We start from the raw sequence: 24,632 nt of genomic DNA on the forward strand, positions 1-24,632 counted from the left end.
CACAATTTGAACACAATTGCAAAAATAAAACAAATACTACAAACTAAGACAATAAACACAAACACAATAAAATATAATTCAAAAATAAAACAACACTTCAATAACACACCATCAGAGCACAACACAAGGCACCACAAAATACCACAACACATCAATATAACAACACAACAGATGACCAACATGCCAACATATGAGAACAGAATAAAGCACAATAAGAACTGCAAGGAACAGTACACTACAAAAATAAAACACGTAAAAATGCAACACAATTGCAAAGCTCTACTGTTGTTACAAAGTGTTGTGTCGTTTTGTCTCGAAGTTTTTATGTTCTGTTGTGTTACCTTGTTGCACTAGTTTGTAGGTGAGCTGTGTAGGTACCAAGTTTTGGTACTGTTTTTTCAGAAGTGGTCTGTTCTGTTTGCTGTTGACTTGTCATTGGTGTATACTTTTGAGTTGTCATTTTCGTGCTGTGTTGGTGTGCTGTGTATTTGTTGGTGCTTTGCTGTGTTTTGCTGGTGGTGGTGCCACTGTCCTCCCCATATTGCAGGCTACTGCTTCAGTGGGAGTAGGGACGGCCGTTTACTAGCAAACCGCACCTATGGATGGAAATCTACTACCATACTCTAATCATGAAGGGATGCCTACTAGATACCATAACTATGGGTGGACAACTACTACTGTACCAGAACTATGGACAGAGGCTTACTTCCATATTGTAGTTGTGGATAAAAGACTACTCGCACATTGTAGCTATGAATGGAAGTCTACTGCCGTACTGTAATTGTGGACAGAAGACTACTCCTGTTGTACTGCGAGTATGAATGAAAGCCTACTATTATACTATGGCTATGACCGAAGTGTACTGCTGCACTTGAACTACGTATGGACGAACGTCACCTATCCTACAATAACTATGGGTAAAAGTCAACTTCCGCACTGTAATTGTGGACAGATAGTCCTGTCCTGTAACTATGAATGGAAGTCTACTACCATATCGTACGTATGGATGGAAGCCTACTACTGCACTGTAACTATGGACTCGAGTATACTGCTATACCATAACCGTGGGTAGAAGTCTACTACTGTACCCTAACAATGAACAGACTAATCTGGCACTGCAACTTTGGACAGGGGTCTCCTGCTTCACTGTACATATGGCCAGGAGCCTACTATCACACCATAACAATGGCCAGAAGTCTACTACTACACTGTGACTATGGACTGAAGGCTACTACCATACTGTGACCATGGACAGAAGTCTACTGCTTCACCTTAACTATGGCCAGAAGTCTACTGCGGACAGAAGTCTACTTCTACACTGTGACTATGGACAGAAATCTACTGCTACACTGTGACTATGGACAGAAGTCTACTACTATAGTGGTACTATGGACGGAAGTCTACTACTACAGTGTTACTATGGACAGGAGTCTACTACTATAGTGGTACTATGGACAGAAGTCTACTGCTTCACCTTAACTATGGCAAGAAGTCTGCTATGGACAGAAATCTACTGCTACACTGTGACTATGGCCAGAAGTCTACTACTATAGTGGCACTATGGACAGGAGTCTACTAGTATGCTGTGACTATGGACAGAAGTCTACTGCTACACTGTGACTATGGACAGAAGTCTACCACTACAGTGCTACTATGGACAGACGTCTACTACTGCAGTGTGACTATGGACAGAAGTCTACTATTACAGTGTGACTATGGACTGAAGTCTACTACTACACTGTGACTATGGACAGAAATGTACTGCTACACTGTGACTATGGACAGAAGTCTACTACTATAGTGGTACTATGGACGGAAGTCTACTACTACAGTGTTACTATGGACAGGAGTCTACTACTATAGTGGTACTATGGACAGAAGTCTACTACTATAGTGGTACTATGGACAGGAGCCTACTACTATAGTGGTACTATGGACAGAAGTCTACTACTATAGTGGTACTATGGACAGGAGTCTACTAGTACGCTGTGACTATGGACAGAAGTCTACTGCTACACTGTGACTATGGACAGAAGTCTACTACTATAGTGGTACTATGGACGGAAGTCTACTACTACAGTGTTACTATGGACAGGAGTCTACTACTATAGTGGTACTATGGACAGAAGTCTACTACTATAGTGGTACTATGGACAGGAGCCTACTACTATAGTAGTACTATGGACAGAAGTCTACTACTATAGTGGTACTATGGACAGGAGTCTACTAGTACGCTGTGACTATGGACAGAAGTCTACCACTACAGTGCCACTGTGGACAGAAGTCTACTACTGCAGTGTGACTATGGACAGAAGTCTACTATTACAGTGTGACTATGGACTGAAGACTACACTGTGACTATGGACAGAAATCTACTGCTACACTGTGACTATGGACAGAAGTCTACTACTATAGTGGTACTATGGACAGTAGTATACTAGTACTCTGTGACTATGGACAGAAGTCTACTTCTATAGTGCTACTATGGACGGAAGTCTACTACTACAGTGTTACTATGGACAGAAGTCTACTAGTACGCTGTGACTATGGACAGAAGTCTACTGCTACACTGTGACTGTGGACAGAAGTCTACTACTACAGTTCTACTATGGACAGAAGTCTACTGCTACGCTGTGACTATGCAAGAAGTCTACTACTATCGTGGTACTATGGACAGGAGTCTACTAGTACGCTGTGACTATGGACAGAAGTCTACTGCTACACTGTGACTGTGGACAGAAGTCTAGTACTACAGCATGACCATGGACAGAAGTCGACCACTACAATGTGACTATGGGCAGAATTCTACTGCTTCACCTATGCTATGGACTGAAGCATACTACCATACTGTATCTATGACTGGAGGTCTACTGCTACACTCTAACCATGAACAGAAGTCTACTACCATACTATGACTATGGCCAGAAGTCTACTGCTTTACATCAACTATGCACGAAAGTCTACTACCATGCAGTAACTATGAATGGAAGTCTACCACTGCACTGTGAGGATGAGCGGAAGTCTAGTACCATACTATAACTATGGATAGAAGACTACTACTGTAGCCTTTGGATGGAAGTCTACTGCCACACTGTAAATGTGGACAGGAGACTACTCGTGCACTGCAACTAGGGATCGAGGTCGCCTGTTTCACTGTGACCATGGATGGAAGTCTACTACTACACTGTGGTTCAGACTGTGGGCTGCGCTCCCAGCAGCCCTCTGAGACAGCAGGGCTATCCCTCTGGACTGGGAGCAACACCTCTTGGTAGCGCCATGCAGAGCACAACGGACTAAGAATAATAATATTATATTATAGAGAATACTAATCAGCTGCTGCCTGACCTAGAAGGAAATCAGCAGGCTTGGTGGGCTGGGGCAAAGTCAGTCAGATAATGACCTCAGCCTCGCATCTGACGGACCCCTCTCTGTGGCTAACATGAGGCTGACCTGGCCCAACCCCGTGGATCCCTGCGGACCCACTTCCATGCTAGTCAATCTGCCTCTGACATAAATGTGAACAGTACTGAAAATATATATTACACGTGCAGCATCACCATATGATCATTTATACAGCGGTCATAGGTGTGTAGGCACTATGGGGGTTATTCCAACTTTGGAGGAGTGTTAATCCGTCCCAAAAGTGACGGTAAAGTGACGGATATACCACCAGCCGTATTACGAGTTCCATAGGATATAATGGACTCGTAATACGGCTGGTGGTAAATCCGTCACTTTTCCGTCACTTTTGGGACGGATTAACACCTCCTCCAAAGTTGGAATAACCCCCTATATGTGTGCGGCACATAGTATGTATAGCTGTGTAATATGGAGCTGTGACGACATCAAGGGGCTCTAGTGTATTCATAGTGATCTCTGAGCCTGAACAAAGCATCATTTATAAATCTCAACAGAACCAGCAGACTGCACTAGAGAAATATAACATTAATCTATGTTATGTATACTAAAAGATTGATGTAAACTCCAGTGATTATTGGACCTTACAGGCCACGCTCGCCACGCCTCAGGCTTCTTCGCACTTCGAAGTGGCGCGTGAAAAAAACCAACTTTCCAAAGAACTTTCAAGTCTCCCGGAGGAAGATAGAAAGAAACTGGGCACAGTACATCTCTGCTCAGGAAATGGCGCAAAGCCCATAAAAGTAGTAAAAAAATACAAGTAAAGAGGTATTTGTGAAGCGAAGAAAGGGCAGACAGCACCCACTGCCAGGTTAGGGAAGCAGAAACTCTGATGGTAAGTTTGCTTGCAGTTCATGGTGCTCACCACTAGGTGTCGAGTGGTTGCACACCTCTGTGCCTGTAATGAGCGGTGGGAGCCGTGATGTTCCATTATACTGCAGTTCTGTCTTCTTAGCACTAGAGGACATTGCAGGACAGAGGACGCCACTGAGAGTGTGTACTTAAGCCAATGCACACCGTGGACAGACACTGTGGATGGTCAGAGCATATCACTAGGGCCTAGTCGCAGCAGTGTGCCAGGGGGGCACCGGGAGAGAAGAGAAGCCTCCCATAAGCAGAGCTGTGGATAGTCAGGGCAAACCAGGAGATGTGCCGGGGGGGGGGGCACCAGGAGGGAAGTGAAGCCTCCCATGACAGACAATGTGGATGGTCAGGGCATACTAGGAGGCTCTGCAGAAAACAGTGTGCCGGGGGGGGGCACCAGGAGAGAAGTGATGCCTCCCATGAGCAGACAATGTGGATGGTCAGGGCATACCAGGAAGCCTTGTTGGCAGCAGTGTGCCAGGAGGGCACCAGGAGAGAAGAGAAGCCTCCAATGAGCAGAGCTGTGAATGGTGGGCATATCAGGAGGCCCTGCTGGCAGCTGGGTGCCAGGAGGGCCCCAGGAGAGAAGAGAAGCCTCCCATGAGCAGAGCTGTGGATGGTCAGGGCATACCAGAAGGCCATGCTGGCAGCAGTGTGCCAGGGGGGCACCAGGAGAGAAGTGAAGCCTCCCATGAGCAGACAATGTGGATGGTCAGGGTATATCACTAGGGCCTGCTAGCAGCAGTGTGTCAGTGGGGGCACCAGGAGAGAAGAGAAGCCTCCCATGAGCAGACAATGTGGATGGTCAGGGTATATCACTAGGGCCTGCTAGCAGCAGTGTGCCAGGAGGGCACCAGGAGAGAAGAGAAGCCTCCCATGAGCAGAGCTGTGGATGGTAAGGGCATATCAGGAAGCCCTGCTGGCAGCTGTGTGCCAGGGTGGCACCAGGAGAGAAGAGAAGCCTCCTTCCAGGAGAGGGTCCGTTCCAAGACATACCACCTGGGCCAGGAACTGGACATTTCACAAGAAGGGGGCGCTGCACAGTGTCTGCAGGGAGGGCGGGTCCGTCGTGCAAGTTCACCAGCCTCTGGCCCCCGGGCATTCCTGGGGAGAGAAGAAGAGAGATGTCACCATCGTGTGCCAGGCTTCTGGGAAATGTTTACTCATAGCAAGGGGAATGCAACAGGAAACTGCCTCCGACTTGCTCTCCTCTGGCCCTAGCCTCACACAAATACAAATTCTCTAGACAGTAGCAGTTTCATGCCTTCATTTAGCCAACAAACAAGTTTATCTGCAAAGTTGCACAACCAGGTGCCACGTCACCAGGCTGCGTGTGAATGAGGGCGTGAGAGCCACGCTGCACACCAGGCATTACCTCTGCTCTCTGAACGTATCTTATTCACAGGGACGTATGCAACCCCCCAGGCCTGGGTTACTCTTCCTGTATGGAGCCGGGCACCCCCCACCCTGCCCCCTGCACACAGGGGTGCAGTCACAAGTGACAGAATCTTCACTGTTTGTGACACTCACTGGGTTTTCACCAGCATTGAACACACATTGGTCCAGGGCTTTCATAGCACGTGTGCACGGCACAGGGTGCAGCATGTGACGGGTGGGGGGGGATGAAACAGATGCCAGTTGTGACGCCTGTGCCTCCTCCACAGAGGCTGGTGGGGCTGGGGAGATTCAGCAACACGCGCTCCTGACCTGTGAGACTGTCACATGCCAGGCAAACACACGACAGGCATGTGGAGCGTATGTAGAGCCAGTCACTTGTCAACATCTCCTTACATAGGCTGGTGTGGATAGCACAGGATAGAGGTGTGTGCTGCCCACAAGTCACGAGCTCTCGGTGTGACTGCTGACTACTCACAGGTGAGGCCCCGGGGTGCCTGGTGTACCCGCAGACTACTCACAGGTGAGGCCCTGGGGTTCCTGGTGTACCCGCAGACTACTCACAGGTGAGGCCCTGGGGTTCCTAGTGTACCCGCAGACTACTCACAGGTGGGCCCTGGGGTTACTAGTGTACCTGCAGACTACTCACAGGTGAGGCTTGGGGTTCCTAGTGTACCTGCAGACTACTCCTAGTGTACCTGCAGACTACTCACAGGTGAGGCTTGGGGTTTCTAGTGTACCTGCAGGCTACTCACAGGTGAGGCTTGGGGTTCCTAGTGTACCTGCAGGCTACTCACAGGTGAGGCTTGGGGTTCCTAGTGTACCTGCAGGCTACTCACAGGTGAGGCTTGGGTTTCCTAGTGTACCTTCAGGCTACTCACAGGTGGGCCCTGGGGATCCTAGTGTACCCGCACACTACTCACAGATGAGGCCCTGGAGCTCCTAGTGTACCCGCAGACTACTCACAGGTGAGGCCCTGGGGTTCCTGGTGTACCCGCAGACTACTCACAGGTGAGGCCCTGAGGTTCCTAGTGTACCTGCAGGCTACTCACAGGTGAGGCCCTGGGGTTCCTAGTGTACCTGTAGACTACTCACAGGTGAGGTCCTGGGGTTCCTAATGTACATGAAGGCTACTCACAGGTGAGGCCCTGGGGTTCCTAGTGTACCTGCAGACTACTCACAGGTGAGGCTTGGGGTCCCTAGTGCACCCGCAGACTACTCACAGGTGAGGCCCTGGGGTTCCTAGTGTACCTGCAGGCTACTCACAGGTGAGGCCCTGGGGTTCCTAGTGTACATGCAGACTACTCACAGGTGAGGCCCTGGCGTTCCTAGTGTACATGCAGACTACTCACATGTGAGGCTTGGGGTTCCTAGTGTACCTGCAGACTACTCAAAGGTGAAGTCCTGGGGTTCCTAGTGTAACAGCAGACTACTCCCACGTTAGGCGCTGGGGTTCCTAGTGTACCCGCAGACTACTCACTGGTCAGGCCCTGGCGTTCCTAGTGTACATGCAGACTACTCACAGGTGAGGCCCTGGCATTCCTAGTGTACATGCAGACTACTCACTGGTCAGGCACTGGCGTTCCTAGTGTACCTGTAGACTACTCCTAGTATACCTGCAGACTACCCACAGGTGCGGTCCTGGGGTTCCTAGTGTACATGAAGGCTACTCACAGGTCAGGCCCTGGGGTTCCTACTCAGCTGAGTGTACATGTGCTGGCTACTGTCACACGGCATCTCACAGTCAGATAGAGACTCTGGGGTTCTGTGTGTGATGCCCACTGGTCACAGCTCAGGTCAGTTCCTAGTGAGAGAGACTCTGGGGTTCTGTGTGTGCTGCCCACCAGCACTAGTCACACCTCAGGACAGCTCCTAGTGAGAGAGACTCTGGGGTTACGGGTGTGCTGCCCACCAGCTCTAGTCACACCTCAGGACTGTTCCTAGTGAGAGAGACTCTGGGGTTACGTGTGTGCTGGCCACTGTCACAGGACAGCTGATGTGAGAGACTCGGGTTCCGTGTCTGGACAGCTTCTAGTGAGAGAGACTCTGGTGTTACGTGTGTGCTGCCCACCAGCACTACTCACAGGTCAGGACAGCTCCTAGTGAGAGAGACTCTGGGGTTACGTGTGTGCTGGCTACTGTCACAGGACATCACACAGTGAGAGAGACTGGGGTTCTGTGTGTGTTGCCCATCAGCATTAGTCACAGGTCAGGACAGCTCCTAGTGAGAGATACTCTGGACTTTGGGTGTGTGCTGGCTACTGTAGCAGGACATCTCACAGTGAGAGAGACTCTGGGGTTCTGTGTGTGCTGCCCATTGGTCAGAGGTCCGGAGAGCTCCTAGTGAGATAGTGACTATGGGGTTCTGTGTGTGCTGGCTACTGTCACAGGACAGCTCACAGGGAGAGACTCTGCTGCCCACTGATCATAGGTCAGGACAGCTCCTAGTGAGAGAGACTCTGGGGTTACGTGTGTGCTGCCCATTGGTCACAGGTCAGGGCAGCTCCTAGTGAGAGAGACTCTGGGGTTACATGTGTCCTGTCCACTGATCATAGGTAAGGACGGTTCCTAGTGAGAGAGACCCTGGGGTTACATGAGTCCTGTCCACTGATCATAGGTGAGGACGGCTCCTAGTGAGCGAGACTCTGGGGTTACACGTGTCCTGTCCACTGATCATAGGTAAGGACGGTTCCTAGTGAGAGAGACCCTGGGGTTACATGTGTCCTGTCCACTGATCATAGGTGAGGACAGGTCCTAGTGAGCGAGACTCTGGGGTTACATGTGTCCTGTCCACTGATCATAGGTAAGGACGGCTCCTAGTGAGAGACACCCTGGGGTTTTAGTGTCTGCTGTCTACTGTTCACAGGTCTGGACAGCTTCTAGTGAGAGAGACTCTGGGGTTACATGTGTCCTGTCCACTGACCATAGGTGAGGACAGCTCCTAGTGACAGAGACTCTGGGGTTACATGTGTCCTGTCCACTGATCATAGGTAAGGACAACTTCTAGTGAGAGAGACTCTGGGGTTACATGAGTCCTGTCCACTGATCATAGGTGAGGACGGCTCCTAGTGAGCGAGACTCTGGGGTTACACGTGTCCTGTCCACTGATCATAGGTAAGGACGGTTCCTAGTGAGAGAGACCCTGGGGTTACATGAGTCCTGTCCACTGATCATAGGTGAGGACGGCTCCTAGTGAGCGAGACTCTGGGGTTACACGTGTCCTGTCCACTGATCATAGGTAAGGACGGTTCCTAGTGAGAGAGACCCTGGGGTTACATGTGTCCTGTCCACTGATCATAGGTGAGGACAGGTCCTAGTGAGCGAGACTCTGGGGTTACATGTGTCCTGTCCACTGATCATAGGTAAGGACAGCTCCTAGTGAGAGACACCCTGGGGTTTTAGTGTCTGCTGTCTACTGTTCACAGGTCTGGACAGCTTCTAGTGAGAGAGACTCTGGGGTTACATGTGTCCTGTCCACTGACCATAGGTGAGGACAGCTCCTAGTGACAGAGACTCTGGGGTTACATGTGTCCTGTCCACTGATCATAGGTAAGGACAACTTCTAGTGAGAGAGACTCTGGGGTTACATGTGTCCTGTCCACTGATCATAGGTAAGGACGGTTCCTAGTGAGAGAGACCCTGGGGTTTTAGTGTGTGCTGTCTACTGTTCACAGGTCTGGACAGCTCCTAGTGAGTGAGACTCTGGGGTTCCACGTGTGCTGCTCTAGGATCTCTGCTCCAACCTGCATTACTAAGAAACATGAAAGAAAGTGATAAGTGGAAAGGGCTTCATAAGCAGTAGGTACTTTGATACAGATGAAGCTTGTAAAGGCAGTCCGAGCCAGTCATCTGGTTTGAGTAGCAAAAGGCAGATGACCTTGGGTTTGGATGAAAGTGTTAGGTTTGGGAACAGGTAACTTAGGGCCTGATTTAGAACTCGACGTACAGGTTACTCGGTCCAACGGCCACAGATACCCCGTCCACTGAAATCTAAATCCCATCAAATATAATGGGGTTTAGATTCAGGTGGACAGGATATCAGTCACAGTTGTGGCAGAGTAACCTGTCTGCGGAGTTCTGAATCAGGCCCGAGTCTCTAGATTCCACTCTAGATTCCACTATCGGAAGAAAGTCTTGACATGAAACTCATGTGGTGGAGATGATATAGAAAAAGATGGAAATGAAGAGAGATCTGAGAAAAGATGCATATGTGGAAAAATTACAAAGTGAAAAGCAGGTGGGGAAACTCTGTCTGTAATCAGAAGAGGATATGTCCTGAGAAACCGAAGTCACAGATATATTGATACTTGAAGGGAAGGAGAGGCTAGGGAGCTTTGGAAATACATAAAAAATCTGGGGATGAAACAAAACGGGAGGGAACCTGCATCTGAGCCAGACAAGACTGAACACATTAAAATGTTTTAGGTAAACCCAGATTCCCCCTCAAGACGTGTAGTAGGAAACCCTATGTAACTATTAAACCTGCAGTGTGACCTGTCAAAATACCCCTTTTAAATATTAATCGTCTTTCTAAATATTAACAAGTCACCTGTATGTAGGCCTGGTAGCCCAACAGGTAGGGTGCATGGTATTCAAAAGTAAGACATATAGGACCATATGTACGAACACATTTTCCCATAAGGACAGAATGGGTAAAATCCTTTGCTACATCTGGCCCATAGAAACGTAAAGTTAACGTGTCCTTACAGTGTCTAGCACTCAAAACCTAGTTTCAGTATAAGAAGGCCTACACAGAAACACTGAGAAGCAATATTAAAAATGAATTCCGCTATCTCCAGTTAGGGATCAGTTAGAAAAATGATTAAACAACTATTTTTTAAATGTATTAAAGGCCCAGCTCAGTAATAAAGTCGGATTTATAATAACTACTAAGAAAAAGTAACCTTTAGAAAGTAACTTTTTTCCTGCCTGAAGCTCATGGAAGCTAACTTCCATCAGCTCTCCAAGAGTGTCCCAACCAGTTATTAGCTCTGACAAGGTGTGAAAACTGCTTCCAGAGCAGAGACAATGGCTTGGGTGAGGGGAGGTGTTTTTCTCTTTCCCTGGCAGGAAGACCAGTGGGAAGGGCCCAGGAGCTCAATTTACTTCAAAAGGGTGTCCCCGTCAAAAGCAAATTTTAGGCTAAACCTGGATCGGCCAGAGTTTTTATCTCCCACTTCGGCTGGCCCCAACCCAGCAGGTGGGGGAAGCTACCCCAGAAGTGGTTTGGAAGGACCACAGAGGAGCTGGATGCCCTGGTGTAAGAGGCTGGACTGGCTTGTAGTGAGTACCAAGGGGTACTTACACCTTGCACCAGGCCCAGGTATCCCTTATTAGTGTATAGGGTGTCTAGCAGCTTAGGCTGATAGATAATGGTAGCTTAGCAGAGCAGCTTAGGCTGAACTAGGAGACGTGTGAAGCTACTACAGTACCACAAGTGTCACTTGCACAATATCATAAGAAAACACAATACACAGTTATACTAAAAATAAAGGTACTTTATTTTTATGACAATATGTCACAGTATCTCAGAGTGTACCCTCAGAGTGAGGATAGCAAATATACACAAGTTATATATACACAGTACTAAAAATATGCAGTATAGTCTTAGAAAACAGTGCAAACAATGTATAGTTACAATAGGATGCAATGGGGACACATAGGGATAGGGGCAACACAAACCATATACTCCAAAAGTGGAATGTGAACCACGAATGGACCCCAAACCTATGTGACCTTGTAGAGGGTCGCTGGGACTATTAGAAAATAGTGAGAGTTAGAAAATTAGCCCTCCTCAAGACCCTGAAAAGTGAGTGCAAAGTGCACTAAAGTTCCCCAGAAGACAAAGAAGTCGTGATAGAGGAATAATGCAGGAAAGACACAAACCAACAATGCAACAATGATGGATTTCGAATCAAGGGTACCTGTGGAACAAGGGGACCAAGTCCAAAAGTCACAAGCAAGTCGGAGATGGGCAAATGCTCAGGAAATGCCAGCTGTGGGTGCAAAGGAGCTTCTACTGGACAGAAGAAGCAAAGGTTTCTGCAGGAACGAAAAGGGCTAGAGACTTCCCCTTTGGTGGACGGATCCCTCTCGCCGTGGAGAGTCGTGCAGAAGTGTTTTCCCGCCGAAAGAATGCCAACAAGCCTTGCTAGCTGCAAATCGTGCGGTTAGCGTTTTTGGATGCTGCTGTGGCCCAGGAGGGACCAGGAGGTCGCAAATTGGACCAGGAGGAAGAGGGGATGTCGAGCAAGAAAAGGAGCCCTCTCAGCAGCAGGTAGCACCCAGAGAAGTGCCAGAAACAGGCACTACAAGGATGCGTGAAACGGTGCTCGCCGAAGTTGCACAAAGGAGTCCCACGTCGCCGGAGACCAACTTAGAAAGTCGTGCAATGCAGGTTAGAGTGCCGTGGACCCAGGCTTGGCTGTGCACAAAGGATTTCCGCCGGAAGTGCACAGGGGCCGGAGAAGTTGCAAAAGTCGCGGTTACCAACAATGCAGTCTGGAGTGAGGAGGCAAGGACTTACCTCCACCAAACTTGGACTGAAGAGACACTGGACTGTGGGAATCAGTTGGACAGAGTTGTTGGATTCAAGGGACCTCGCTCGTCGTGCTGAGAGGAGACCCAAGGGACCGGTAATGCAGCTTTTTGGTGCCTGCGGTTGCAGGGGGAAGATTCCGTCGACCCACGGGAGATTTCTTCGGAGCTTCTAGTGCAGAGAGGAGGCAGACTACCCCCACAGCATGCACCACCAGGAAAACAGTCGAGAAGGCGGCAGGATCAGCATTACAGAGTTGCAGTAGTCGTCTTTGCTACTATGTTGCAGTTTTGCAGGCTTCCAGCGCGGTCAGCAGTCGATTCCTTGGCAGAAGGTGAAGAGAGAGATGCAGAGGAACTCTGATGAGCTCTTGCATTCGTTATCTAAAGTTTCCCCAGAGACAGAGACCCTAAATAGCCAGAAAAGAGGGTTTGGCTACTTAGGAGAGAGGATAGGCTACTAACACCTGAAGGAGCCTATCAGAAGGAGTCTCTGACGTCACCTGGTGGCACTGGCCACTCAGAGCAGTCCAGTGTGCCAGCAGCACCTCTGTTTCCAAGATGGCAGAGGTCTGGAGCACACTGGAGGAGCTCTGGACACCTCCCAGGGGAGGTGCAGGTCAGGGGAGTGGTCACTCCCCTTTCCTTTGTCCAGTTTCGCGCCAGAGCAGGGGCTAAGGGGTCCCTGAACCGGTGTAGACTGGCTTATGCAGAATTGGGCACATCTGTGCCCAAGAAAGCATTTCCAGAGGCTGGGGGAGGCTGCTCCTCCCCTGCCTTCACACCATTTTCCAAAGGGAGAGGGTGTAACACCCTCTCTCAGAGGAAGTCCTTTGTTCTGCCATCCTGGGACAAGCCTGGCTTGACCCCAGGGGGGCAGAAACCTGTCTGAGGGGTTGGCAGCAGCAGCAGCTGCAGTGAAACCCCAGAAAAGGCAGTTTGGCAGTACCAGGGTCTGTGCTACAGACCACTGGGATCATGGAATTGTCCCAATAATGCCAGGATGGCATAGAGGGGGTAATTCCATGATCTTAGACATGTTACATGGCAATATTCGGAGTTACCATTGTGAAGCTACATATAGGTAGTGACCCATATGTAGTACACGTGTGTAATGGTGTCCCCGCACTCGCAAAGTTCAGGGAATTGGCTCTGAACAATTGGGGGCACCTTGGCTAGTGCCCGGGTGCCCTCACACTTAGTAACTTTGCACCTAACCTTTACCAGGTAAAGGTTAGACATATAGGTGACTTATAAGTTACTTAAGTGCAGTGTAAAATGGCTGTGAAATAACGTGGACGTTATTTCACTCAGGCTGCAGTGGCAGGCCTGTGTAAGAATTGTCAGAGCTCCCTATGGGTGGCAAAAGAAATGCTGCAGCCCATAGGGATCTCCTGGAACCCCTATACCCTGGGTACCTCAGTACCATATACTAGGGAATTATAAGGGTGTTCCAGAAAGCCAATGTAAATTGGTAAAATTGGTCACTAGCCTGTCAGTGACAATTTGAAAGAAATGAGAGAGCATAACCACTGAGGTTCCGATTAGCAGAGCCTCAGTGAGACAGTTAGTCACTACACAGGTAACACATTCAGGCACACTTATGAGCACTGGGGCCCTGGAGAACAGGGTCCCAGTGACACATACAACTAAAACAACATATATACAGTGAAAAATGGGGGTAACATGTCAGGCAAGATTGTACTTTCCTACACCTGGCCACCCCTCTGGGTAGGCACACAGGGGGTTATTCCAACTTTGGAGGAAGTGGTAATCCGTCCCAAAAGTGACGGTAAAGTGACGGATATACCACCAGCCGTATTACGAGTCCATTATATCCTATGGAACTCGTAATACGGCTGGTGGTAAATCCGTCACATTTGGGACGGATTACTACCTCCTCCAAAGTTGGAATAACCCCCACAGTGTCTTCAGAAGGAGAATAGGGTTTCCCATCTTGGATTTTGAGGAGGGGTGAGAGGCACTGTGGATTGTTTGCAGTAAAAAAACAGGAAATGCTGCAAAAGTGGGTAAGGTCTTAGGATCCTTGCTCATGTCTAACTGGACTTCTACCACCTCTAAAACCTGGAACTTAAAATTAGGTTTTGGACTTCCAGACCTCCACAGGACTGAGACAAACCACCCCAGCAGGTATGCTCAAGGCGTAATCTCTCTGGGCTAAGAAAACAGGTTTCTCGCACTCCACCCTTCTCCACATGTGGAAAGCTGATCCAGGGCTCCCAGCTCGAAGATATCCGGTTTTATGGAACTCATCGTCAGATACAGACCGCAACTTTGCCCCACCCGAGGAGGCTAAGCTTAAAAAAAGAGACTCAGTCGAAAGGTAACATTTTTCACTAGGGAAAGGCACTAAAACTATGTGGGTAGCACGAGAACTTCCCTGGGTGTGAAATTTGAACCTTTCCCACTTGGAGCTCTTCCTGCCTAAGCCAGTGGCTTCGGCAGGACCTCATCCATCGCCTATCCAACGTTGTGATGATTCTTCAGATACAGCCTGCTGCTTTGCCCCGCTGAAGGATTTTGACTTCCATTTTTTAGACTAATCCCACAGTAAAACCTCCAATCGGGTTCAACCTAGTTTGTGTATCCAACCGATGCTCCATCGTGGTTTGCCTGAAATCGCACAGAGGTCCTGGTCTTTTGCAACCATTGACTTCCGTTGGGGCACTGCACTTTGTGATGCTATTTCCCCTTAAATCTTCAAACATTCATATATCCGGTTCCCCTTATTGGATCTTTTTCATTTGATGTGTATTCTTTATTAAAAGGTACTCACATTTGTCTATTTCTGTTTGGGATCTTTATTGTTTTGCATTTAGACTTTATTGCTGTTTTGGTAATGCATGAACACTTCATACATTGGCCTAAGTGAAGTCTGTCTGCTCTGTTTCATAGCTAGCGGGCGTCAAGCTCAGGTGAATTTAAGGGCGTTGATGGTTCACCCGGACAAGAGTTGTACTTACTCCTTGAGGTGGGCAGTCAGTCCCACCCCAACCAATCCTGCAATTTCTTACAACTGGATAGGGTTTCCTTTGGGAAACAGTGAACTGTTTAGACACATTTAATTAGGTACAAAAAGGAGCAAAAGCAGTGGTGCTATATTACACCGCACATACATAGTAGCAATCATTTAAATATAGCGCTTGCAATGAAGGGAATAGTGTGCTGTATGAGTGTGTAACACGGCAGGAACCTGGAGGAAGGACGCACTGCAGGAACCTGGAGGAAGGAAGCCCTGCAGGAACCTGGAAGAAAGGAAGCTCTGCAGGAACCTGGAAGAAGGGGAAGCTCTGCAGGAACCTGGAGGAAGGAAGCTCTGCAGGAACCTGAAAGAAGGAAGCACTGCCACTGCAGAAACCTGGAGGAAGGAAGCCCTGCAGGAACCTGGAAGAAGGAAGCACAGCCACTGCAGGAACCTGGAGGAAGGAAGCCCTGCAGGAACCTGGAGGAAGGAAGCCCTGCAGGAACCCTGAAGAAGGGGAAGCACTGCAGGAACCTGGAAGAAAGGAAAGCACTGCAGGAACCTAGAGGAAGGAAGCTCTGCAGGAACCTGAAAGAAGGAAGCACTGCCACTGCAGAAACCTGGAGGAAGGAAGCTCTGCAGGAACCTGGAAGAAGGAAGCACTGCAGGAACCTGGAGGAAGGAAGCTCTGCAGGAACCTGGAAGAAGGAAGCACTGCCACTGCAGAAACCTGGAGGAAGGAAGCCCTGCAGGAACCTGGAAGAAGGAATCTCTGCAGGAACCTGGAGGAAGACAGCTCTGTAGGAACCTCGAAGAAGGACGCACTGCAGGAACCTGGAGGAAGGAAGCTTTGCAGGAACCTGGAAGAAGGGGAAGCACTGCAGGAACCTGGAAGAAGGAAGCACTGCCACTGCAGGAATCTGGAGGAAGGAAGCCCTGCAGGAACCTGGAGGAAGGAAGCTCTGCAGGAACCTGGAAGAAGGAAGCTCTGCAGGAACCTGGAAGAAGGAAGCTCTGCATGGACCTGGAAGAAGGAAGCTCTGCAGGAACCTGGAGGAAGGAAGCTCTGCAGGAACCTGGAAGAAGGAAGCTCTGCAGGAACCTGGAGCAAGGAAGCTCTGCATGGACCTGGAAGAAGGAAGCTCTGCATGGACCTGGAAGAAGGAAGCTCTGCAGGAACCTGGAAGAAGGAAACACTACAGGAACCTGGATGGAAGAGTGTGCTGTAGGAACCTGGAGAGGGGGAACTGCTGAAGGAACCTGGTGGTCGAGTAGTCCTGCAGGAGCCTGGAAGAAGGAAGCCCTGCAGGAACCTGGACGAAGGTAGCCCTATAGGAACCTGCAGGAAGGAAGCACTGCAGGGACCTGAAGGAAGAAGAGGGCTGCAGGGTAATGAAGGCAGGGAGCACTGCAGAAGCCTGGAGGAAGGAAGCCTTGCAGGAATCTGAAGGAAGCCCTGGAGGAAGTAAGCACTGCAGAAGCCTGGATGAAAGAGAGTGTGCTATAGGAACCTGGAGAAGGGGAACTGCTGAAGGAACCTAATAGGAGGGTAGCCCTGCAGGAGCCTGAAGGAAGGAAGCCCTGCAGGAACCCGTAAGACGTTAGCAGTGCAGGAACCTGGACGAAGGTAGCCCTATAGGAACCTGCAGGAAGTAAGCACTGCAGGGACCTGAAGGAAGAAGAGGGCTGCAGGGTAATGAAGACAGGGAGCACTGTAGGAGCCTGGAGGAAGGAAGCCCCGCAGGAACCTGAAGGAAACCCTGGAGGAAGTAAGCACTGCAGGAGCCTGGATGAAAGAGAGTGTGCTATAGGAACCTGGAGAAGGGGAACTGCTGAAGGAACCTAATAGGAGGGTAGCCCTGCAGGAGCCTGAAGGAAGGAAGCCCTGCAGGAACCCGTAAGACGTTAGCAGTGCAGGAACGTGGAAGGAAGGGGAGGGCTGCGGGAACCTGGAGGAAGAAGAAGCTGCAGGATAATACAGACAGAGAAGCACAGCAGGAGGCTGTAGGAAGGAAGCGCTGCAGGAACCTGCAGGAACTTGGAAAGAAGGGGAGGGCTGCATGGCTCAGCGGCAAAAAAGAGCGAGGAGGAGCCCGGGACGAGGAGCGTGCACCATACCCCAGGAGAGAGAGAACTGCTGAAGAAACCTGAAGGACGAGAGCGCCTGAAGACGCAGCAGGGCTGCATGAACATCAAGGCACTGGAACAGTGGCAGAAACTGGAAGTAAGGAGCCCTGCAGGAACCCTGAGGGAGGGAAGTTCCTCCAATGTTTGGAGGAAGGATGTGCAACAGCAGCGAGGAGGGAGGCAGCACTGCGAGTACCTGGCATGGGGTGAGGAGGGCTTCCTGAACCTGTAGCGAGAGAGGGAGTACAGCAGGAGCCGAGAGGGAGGAGGAAGGGAGTGCTATGTGGCATGGGCTGAGGAGGGCTTTCTCAGCCTGTAGGGATAGAGGGAGTTCTGCAGGACTGGGAGGGAGGTGATAGGAAGAGCTGCAGAGGCATGGAGTAAGGAGGGCTTCCTGAACCTGTAGCGAGAGAGGGAGTGCAGCAGGACCAGGGAGGGGGTGGGAGGGAGTGCTGTGTGGCATGGGGTGTGGAGGACTTCCTCAGCCTGTAGGGAGAGTGGGAGTGCAGCAGGACTGGGAGGGAGGTGATAGGAAGAGCTGCAGAGGCATGGGGTGAGGATGGCTTCCTGAACCTGTAGCGAGAGAGGGAGTGCAGCAGGAGTGGGAGGGAGGTGGAAGGGAGTGCTATGTGGCATGGGGTGAGGAGGGCTTCCTCACACTGTAGGGAGAGAGGGGGTGCGCAGGACTGGGAGGGAGGTGATAGGAAGAGCTGCAGAGGCATGGAGTGAGGAGGGCTTCCTGAACCTGTAGCGAGAGAGGGAGTGTAGCAGGTCCCAGGAGGGATGTGACTGGAAGAGCTGCAGAGTTATGGGGTGAGGAGGGCTTCATGGCCTTCTAAGGAGATATTGAGTGCAGCAGGAACCATGAGGGAGGAAAAAGGGAGTATTGCAGGGGCATGGGCTGAGGAGGGATCTCTGATTCTGTAAGGAGAGAGGGATCGAAGCAGCAGCAGTTAGGGGGGAGGTGGACGGTGAAAGGGAGTGCTGCAGAGGCATGTTGTGAGGAGGACTTCCTGAGCCTCTAAAAAGGGAGGGAGGGTTCCTGAACCTGTAACAAGTGAGGGTGGGTTCCTGGTCGTGTAAGAAGTGAGAGAGGGTTCCTGAACCTGTAAGAAGGGAAGAAGGATTCCTGAACCTCTAAGAAGCGAGGGGGAGGGTTCCTGTAGGAAGCGAGGGAGGGTTCCTGAACCTGAAAGAAGAGAAGGAGGCTTCCAGAACCTGTAAGAAGAGAGGGAGGGTAACTGAGCCTGTAAGAAGGGAGGGAGGGTTCCTGATCCCGTAAGAAGTGAGGGAGGGTTCCTGAGCCTGTACGAAGTGAGGGACGGCTCCTGAGCCTGTAAGGGAGGCAGGGTTCCTGAACCTCTAAGATGTGAGGGAGGGTTCCTGATCCTGTAGGAAGTGAGGTAGGGCTCCTGAACCTGTAAGAAGTCAGGAGGACTCCTAAAACTGTAAGAAATGAGGGAGGGCTCCTGAGACTGTAAGAAGTGAGGGAGGGTTCCTGAACATGTAATAAGTGAGGAAGGGTTCCTGAACCTCTAAGAAGCGAGGGAGGGTTCCTGATCGTGTAAGAAGCGAGGGACGGTTCCTCATCCTGTAAGAAGAGAGGGAAGGTTTCTTAGCCTATAAGAAGCGGGAGAGGGTTCTTGAACCTGTAAGAAGTGAGAGAGGTTTCCTGAACCTCTAAGACGTGAGAGAGGGTTCCTTAACCTGTAAGACGTGAGGGATGGTTCCTGAACCTCTATGAAGTGAGAGACGGTTCTTTAACCTGTAAGAAGCGAGGAGGGTTCCTGAACCTGTAGAAAGCGAGGGAGGTCTCCTGAGTCTGTAGGAAGGGAGGGAGAGTTTCTGAACCTCCAAGAAGTGAGAGAGGGTTCATGCACCTGTAAGAAGCGAGGGACGGTTCCTGATCCTGTAAGAAGCGAGGGAGGGTTTCTTAACCTATAAGAAGCGGGGGAGGGTTCCTTAACCTGTAAGAAGCGGGGAGGGTTCCTGAACCTCTAAGACGTGAGAGAGGGCTCCTTAACGTGTAAGAAGCAGGGAGGGTTCTTGAACCTGTAAGAAGTGAGGGACGGTTCCTGAACCTCTAAGAAGTGAGAGAGGGCTCCTGAGCCTGTAAGAAGCGGGGAGGGTTCCTGAACCTGTAAGACGTGAGAGAGGGTTCCTTAACCTGTAAGACGCAAGAGAGGGCTCCTTAACCTATAAACGTATTTTGGGGGCCCTGTTCTGCACGGTTTTAATTTATGATCCAATTTCAGCTCTTTCATGCCCTCTTTGGCCAGGTCAATGAGAGTGCACAGGGACACAGGTACACATTCTAAATGTGTTTAGATCTAATATTCAGGAATATGTGTTTTCAATATTATATCACAGCAGAAGTTCACTAATATCAACGCAAATATTGTATGTGTTTTGATGTAAAATAAACTTTTTTTTGGATGCTGCATGAAACATAAACACAACTCTGCAAATGTCTGTTATACACTCACACATCATCCACATCAAAAATAAAGTAAGGGGAAACAGTATTTAAAACAAGAGCCCTCATTATGACCCTGGCAGACTTCTGACCACCAGGGCCACAGTGGCGGTCTCACTGCCGACCGCCGGGCCGGGCCCACCGGGCCGTAGATTAACATCTCTGACCCGGCGGTCCAATGAAGACCACCGGCGGTATTAGGAGTCGGCGTTCCACCAGGGTTTCCGCGGTGGTAGCACCACCACTAAAACCTTGGCAGAAAGGCTACCGGTGACAGGAAATTTCTTTCCTGTCACCAGCAGATGACCTACCCCCTGCAAGCCCAATACTCCCTTCCATACCAGAACCCCCCACCCACCTTTCCCCCTACCAGTACAGTGTCCCACTCCCCCCACCAGTACAGCACCTCCTCCCCGCATACACGCACAGACACCCACACGCACATTGCATCCACTCATTCACGCACCCCGCATACAGTCATCCACGCACCCCGCATACACTCATTCACCAACACTTACATACGTGCATTCACTTACAGGCATCCATACACACACTCACTTCAACAATCATACATGCATTCACACACCCAGACACACACCTATACACACATCCATACACACATGCATTCAAACACGCAGACAACACCCACTCACACATGCATACACACTTACATTCACACTCACAGACAACACCCACTAACACACGCACACACAACACCGCCCCCCCCCCCCCGGTCAGACAATAAACTTACCTTGTCCGGTGAGGAGGTCGTCTGGCAGGGAACAGGCGCTTCCACCCCCGGCAGCGCCCCCGCCATGAGGCCACCGCCAGGCCGTATTACAGGTTGTAATAAGGCTGGCGGAGTCCTTTTGGCGGGCCAGTGGTAGAACCGCCCCAGCGCCTCTGAACGCCAGCACGAATACTGCTGGATTTACACCCAAAATGTGGCGGAAATCCTGCAGTATTCGTACTATGGTGGTCGGAAGACCGCCAGCACTGGCGATCTTCTGGCGCCCGTGGCTTTGGCGGTCTTGTCAAAAGACCGCCAAAGTCGTAATGAGTGCCTATATGTTTAAGAATTATTCAAGAGGGTGAGGATCTCTGGAGAACAGAGCTGGCTCTATAAGGCCCCCTGAAAGGCTAGGACCCTGGGCGAGAGCTAGTCTTCCCATCTCTTAAAACCTCTCTGAGCGAAGCACTTTACAGACAACCTTGTTGTGTCTGTAGCAGCTACTCATTCGTAAAGTACTGTACATACCACAGCCTGGAGTCCAGTGAAGAAGGGTTTCAGAAAATGCAATTGTGACAGGGCCAAACAGGACTTTGAATGAATTACACTACATGCATTTACAATTTTAGAACCTGTTTGGGGGATGGGGTTACTCTGTCGCAAACGTCGTACCTATGGGAATCATAATACACCAGATGGGATAGCTCTCACGTTTGTGGTGGAATAACCTATCTGACAAACTCCAAATCGAGCCCTACGACACACGGAGATAAAGTGATTCTGCCTGACACATGATTTTTCACCTCTCATACCTTTTACTCCAAGTGTTACTCCACGGATCGCACCCGTGGCTGCTGCTGTACCAGAGGCCGGAGCTCAGTCCCTTCTGGAGTGAAGTTTTTCTCAACGTTACACTTCATGGATCGCACCTGAGGCCATTGCTAGACCAGAGACTGAAGCTCAGCCCTCTCTGCTGCAAAGTTATTCTCAAGGTTACACTCCACAGAACTCACCTGGGGCCATTGCTGAACTGGAGGCCGGAGCTCGGTCTTCTCTGGTGGGAAGGTCTTCCCGCTGTTGTACTCCATGGATCTCACCTGGGGCCATTGTTGACCCGGAGAACAAAGATCAGCCCTCTCTGGCACAAAGTTATTCTGAAGGTTGTACTCCACAGAACTCACCTGGGGCCACTGCTGAACTGGAGGCCGGAGCTCGGTCTTCTCTGGTGGGAAGGTTTTCTCGCGGTTGTACTCCATGGATCTCACCTGGGGCCATTGTTGACCCGGAGAACAAAGATCAGCCCTCTCTGGCACAAAGTTATTCTGAAGGTTGTACTCCACAGAACTCACCTGGGGCCGTTCCTGAACTGGAGGCCGGAGCTCGGTCTTCCCTGGTGGGAAGGTTTTCTCGCGGTTGTACTCCATGGAGCGCACCTGGGGCCGCTGCTGAACTGGAGGCCGGAGCTCGGTCTTCTCTGGTGGGAAGGTTTTCTCGCGGTTGTACTCCATGGAGCGCACCTGGGGCCGTTGCTGAGCCGGAGCCCAGGGCTCAGTCTTCTCTGGTGCATTGTTTTTCTCAACGTTATACTCAGCAGATCGCACGCGGGGCCGTTGCTGCACCGGAGGCCGGAGCTCATTCCTTCCTGGCGCGAAGTTATTCTCGAGGTTGAACTCCACAGAGCGCACCCGGGGACGTTGCTGCACCGGAGGCCGGCGCTCCGTCTTCTCTGGCGCGAAGTTGAGGCTCTTGGCGATCTTCACCATGACAGAGAGTTGGACGTTGGTCCTGAGGTTCATTCTTGAGAAGGCCTGGCCACACTGTGGGCAAACAAAGGCACCCGTGGGCACCGTCTGCCAGTGGCCAGTGATGCAGGCCCGACAGTAGCTATGGTCACAGTCGATAGCCACAGGGTCTTCGAAGTACTTGGTGCAGAGGGGGCACACCGTCTCGTCCTGTAGCTCCCGGACAGGGCCAACCACGGCCATGGTCGTGTGGGTGGCAGGACACACGAAGGATGTGACAATTTCACCTGGCACAGATGGAGGCAGAGAAACTGGCACAGTGTGCGGGACGGAAACTGAGAGGCGCAGGGGCGGCTGGTGAGGGTGTGGCACACTCAGGGGTGCAGGGTCCGGCTGGTGAGAGGGTGGCACACTCAGGGGTGCAGGGTCCGGCTGGTGAGAGTGTGGAGATTCTGAGGGGTTCAGGGCCCGGCTGGTGAGAGTGTGCCACACTCAGGGGTGCAGGGTCCGGCTGGTGAGAGTGTGCCACACTCAGGGGTGCAGGGTCCGGCTGGTGAGAGTGTGGAGACTCTAAGGGGTGCAGGATCCGGGTGGTGCGTGTGTCACACTCAGGGGTGCAGGGTCCGGCTGGTGAGAGTGTGGCACACTCAGGGGTGCAGGGTCCGGCTGGTAAGAGGGTGGCACACTCAGGGGTGCAGGATCCAGCTGGTGAGAGTTTGCCACACTCAGGGGTGCAGGGTCCGGCTGGTGAGAGTGTGGCACACTCAGGGGTGCAGGGTCCGGCTGGTGAGAGTGTGGAGACTCTAAGGGGTGCAGGATCCGGGTGGTGCGTGTGTCACACTCAGGGGTGCAGGGTCCGGCTGGTGAGAGTGTGGCACACTCAGGGGTGCAGGTTCCGGCTGGTGAGAGTGTGGCACGGACTCTGAGGCTTAGAGTCTCCTGCACGAGCACCCAGAGGCGCAGGACGTGGCCACCACAGTCACACCCCACCAATGGGGTGCCGTGCCCGGAGGTGCGCAGGGTCCGGCTCTCTCACGCGGACTGCAGGTCTCTCCCTCACACGTCCCAGTGATGTACTGCCTTGTTGTTGGTCCTGTATAAAGAGGAGGGAGTGTCTCTCTGGGCCCCGGGCGGTTGTGGGAAGGGAGTGGGAGGCGGTTACATAAGGGCGCAGGCCCAAGGCTGGCTTCCTTCTTACTCAGAGCACAGGTATCTCGGCTCACCTGTGGTTGTTTTTCTGTGCCTCGCTGGCACGCGCTCAGGTGAGGCCCGCCTCCCACCTGGCGCCCGTCCATGGAAATAACATCTCATTGTCAGGGGAAAGGCTCACCTAATTGCAACTGTAATAGTATTTATATAGCGCTTACTACCCCTGATGAGGCGTCGAAATGCAGTAACTATCCTTCTATCAACAAACTAGTGAGAGACAGCAGGAGACCGCTTCCTTCACGCAGGAGGGACATCAGTGCAAGCTTCCCTCACACAGGAGAGACATCAGTGTATGCTACTGTCACATGGGACAGGCATCATCAGTGCAACCTTCCCTCACACAGGAAAGACATCAGTGTATGCTACTGTCATACAGGACAGGCCTCATCAGTGCAAGCTTCCCTCATACAGGAGAGGAGAGACATCATCAGTGAAAGCTTTCCTCATACAGGAGAAACATCATCAGTGCAAGCTTCCCTCACACAGGATAGACATCTCTGTATGCTACTGTCACACAGGGCAGGCATCATCAGTACAAACTTCCCTCATAAAGGAGATACATCAGTGCAAGCTTCCCTCACACAGAACAGACATCAGTGTATGCTACAGTCACACAGGACAGGCATCATCAGTACAAACTTCCCTCATACAGGAGAGACATCATCAGTGCAAGCTTCCCTCACACAGCATAGACATCAGTGTATGCTATAGTTACACAGGACAGCCATCATCAGTACGAGCGTCCCTCATACAGGAGAAACATCATCAGTGCAAGCCTCCCTCACATAGGATGGGCATCAGTGTATGCTACTGTCACACAGGACAGGCGTCATCAATGCAAGCTTCCCTCATACAAGAGAAACATCATCAGTGCAAGCTTCCCTCAGACAGGAGGGACATCATCAGTGCAAGCTTCCCTCAGACAGGAGGGACATCATCAGCGCAAGCTTCCTTCAGACAGAGCAGGCATCATCAGTGCAGGCTTCCCTCACACACAAGAAGCACAACACACATCAGCAGTGCAAGCTTTCCTCACACAGAAGAGAGATCATCAGTGCAAGCTACCATCACAGAAGGGACATCATCAGTGCAAGTTTCCCTCATACAGGAGGGACATCATCAGTGCAAGCTTCCCTCACACAGGACAGTCTT

At 51.0% G+C, this 24,632-nt stretch overlaps 1 protein-coding gene across 4 annotated transcripts; it reads right to left on the minus strand.

Moving 5' to 3' along the window:
- Window positions 1–3,710: 3,710 nt before the first annotated feature.
- On the minus strand, window positions 3,711–23,349 carry LOC138301398 (uncharacterized). 4 transcript variants are annotated; one of them, XR_011205100.1, is made up of 3 exons: window positions 21,711–23,349; window positions 5,153–5,385; window positions 3,711–5,060 (listed from the first exon to the last, which is right to left on the minus strand). XR_011205100.1 is itself a non-coding variant. In XM_069241840.1 (2 exons), exons 1-2 carry the CDS (start codon window positions 22,512–22,514, stop codon window positions 5,359–5,361), a joined length of 663 nt encoding a protein of 220 aa, XP_069097941.1. In that variant the 5' UTR covers window positions 22,515–23,349; the 3' UTR covers window positions 3,711–5,358. The 4 variants fall into 4 exon arrangements, 2 of the variants coding, with proteins under 2 accessions (XP_069097941.1, XP_069097939.1); XR_011205101.1 differs by lacking the exon at window positions 21,711–23,349 and adding an exon at window positions 21,543–21,704 and having other exon boundaries at window positions 3,711–5,385; XM_069241840.1 differs by having other exon boundaries at window positions 3,711–5,385; window positions 21,879–23,349.
- Window positions 23,350–24,632: the final 1,283 nt, after the last annotated feature.

The sequence above is a fragment of the Pleurodeles waltl genome, chromosome 6 (genome assembly GCF_031143425.1).
Source record: "Pleurodeles waltl isolate 20211129_DDA chromosome 6, aPleWal1.hap1.20221129, whole genome shotgun sequence".
NCBI lineage: Eukaryota > Metazoa > Chordata > Amphibia > Caudata > Salamandridae > Pleurodeles > Pleurodeles waltl.

Coding starts and splice junctions, on each gene's coding strand:
- LOC138301398 (XM_069241838.1), bottom strand. CDS start 22,514: ATGGCCGTGGTTGGCCCTGTCCGGGAGCTACAGGACGAGACGGTGTGC. Junction 5,386..21,710: donor CAGTTCAGCAGTGGCCCCAG/GTGAGTTCTGTG, acceptor TTCTCTCCCCAG/GAATGCCCGGGGGCCAGAGG.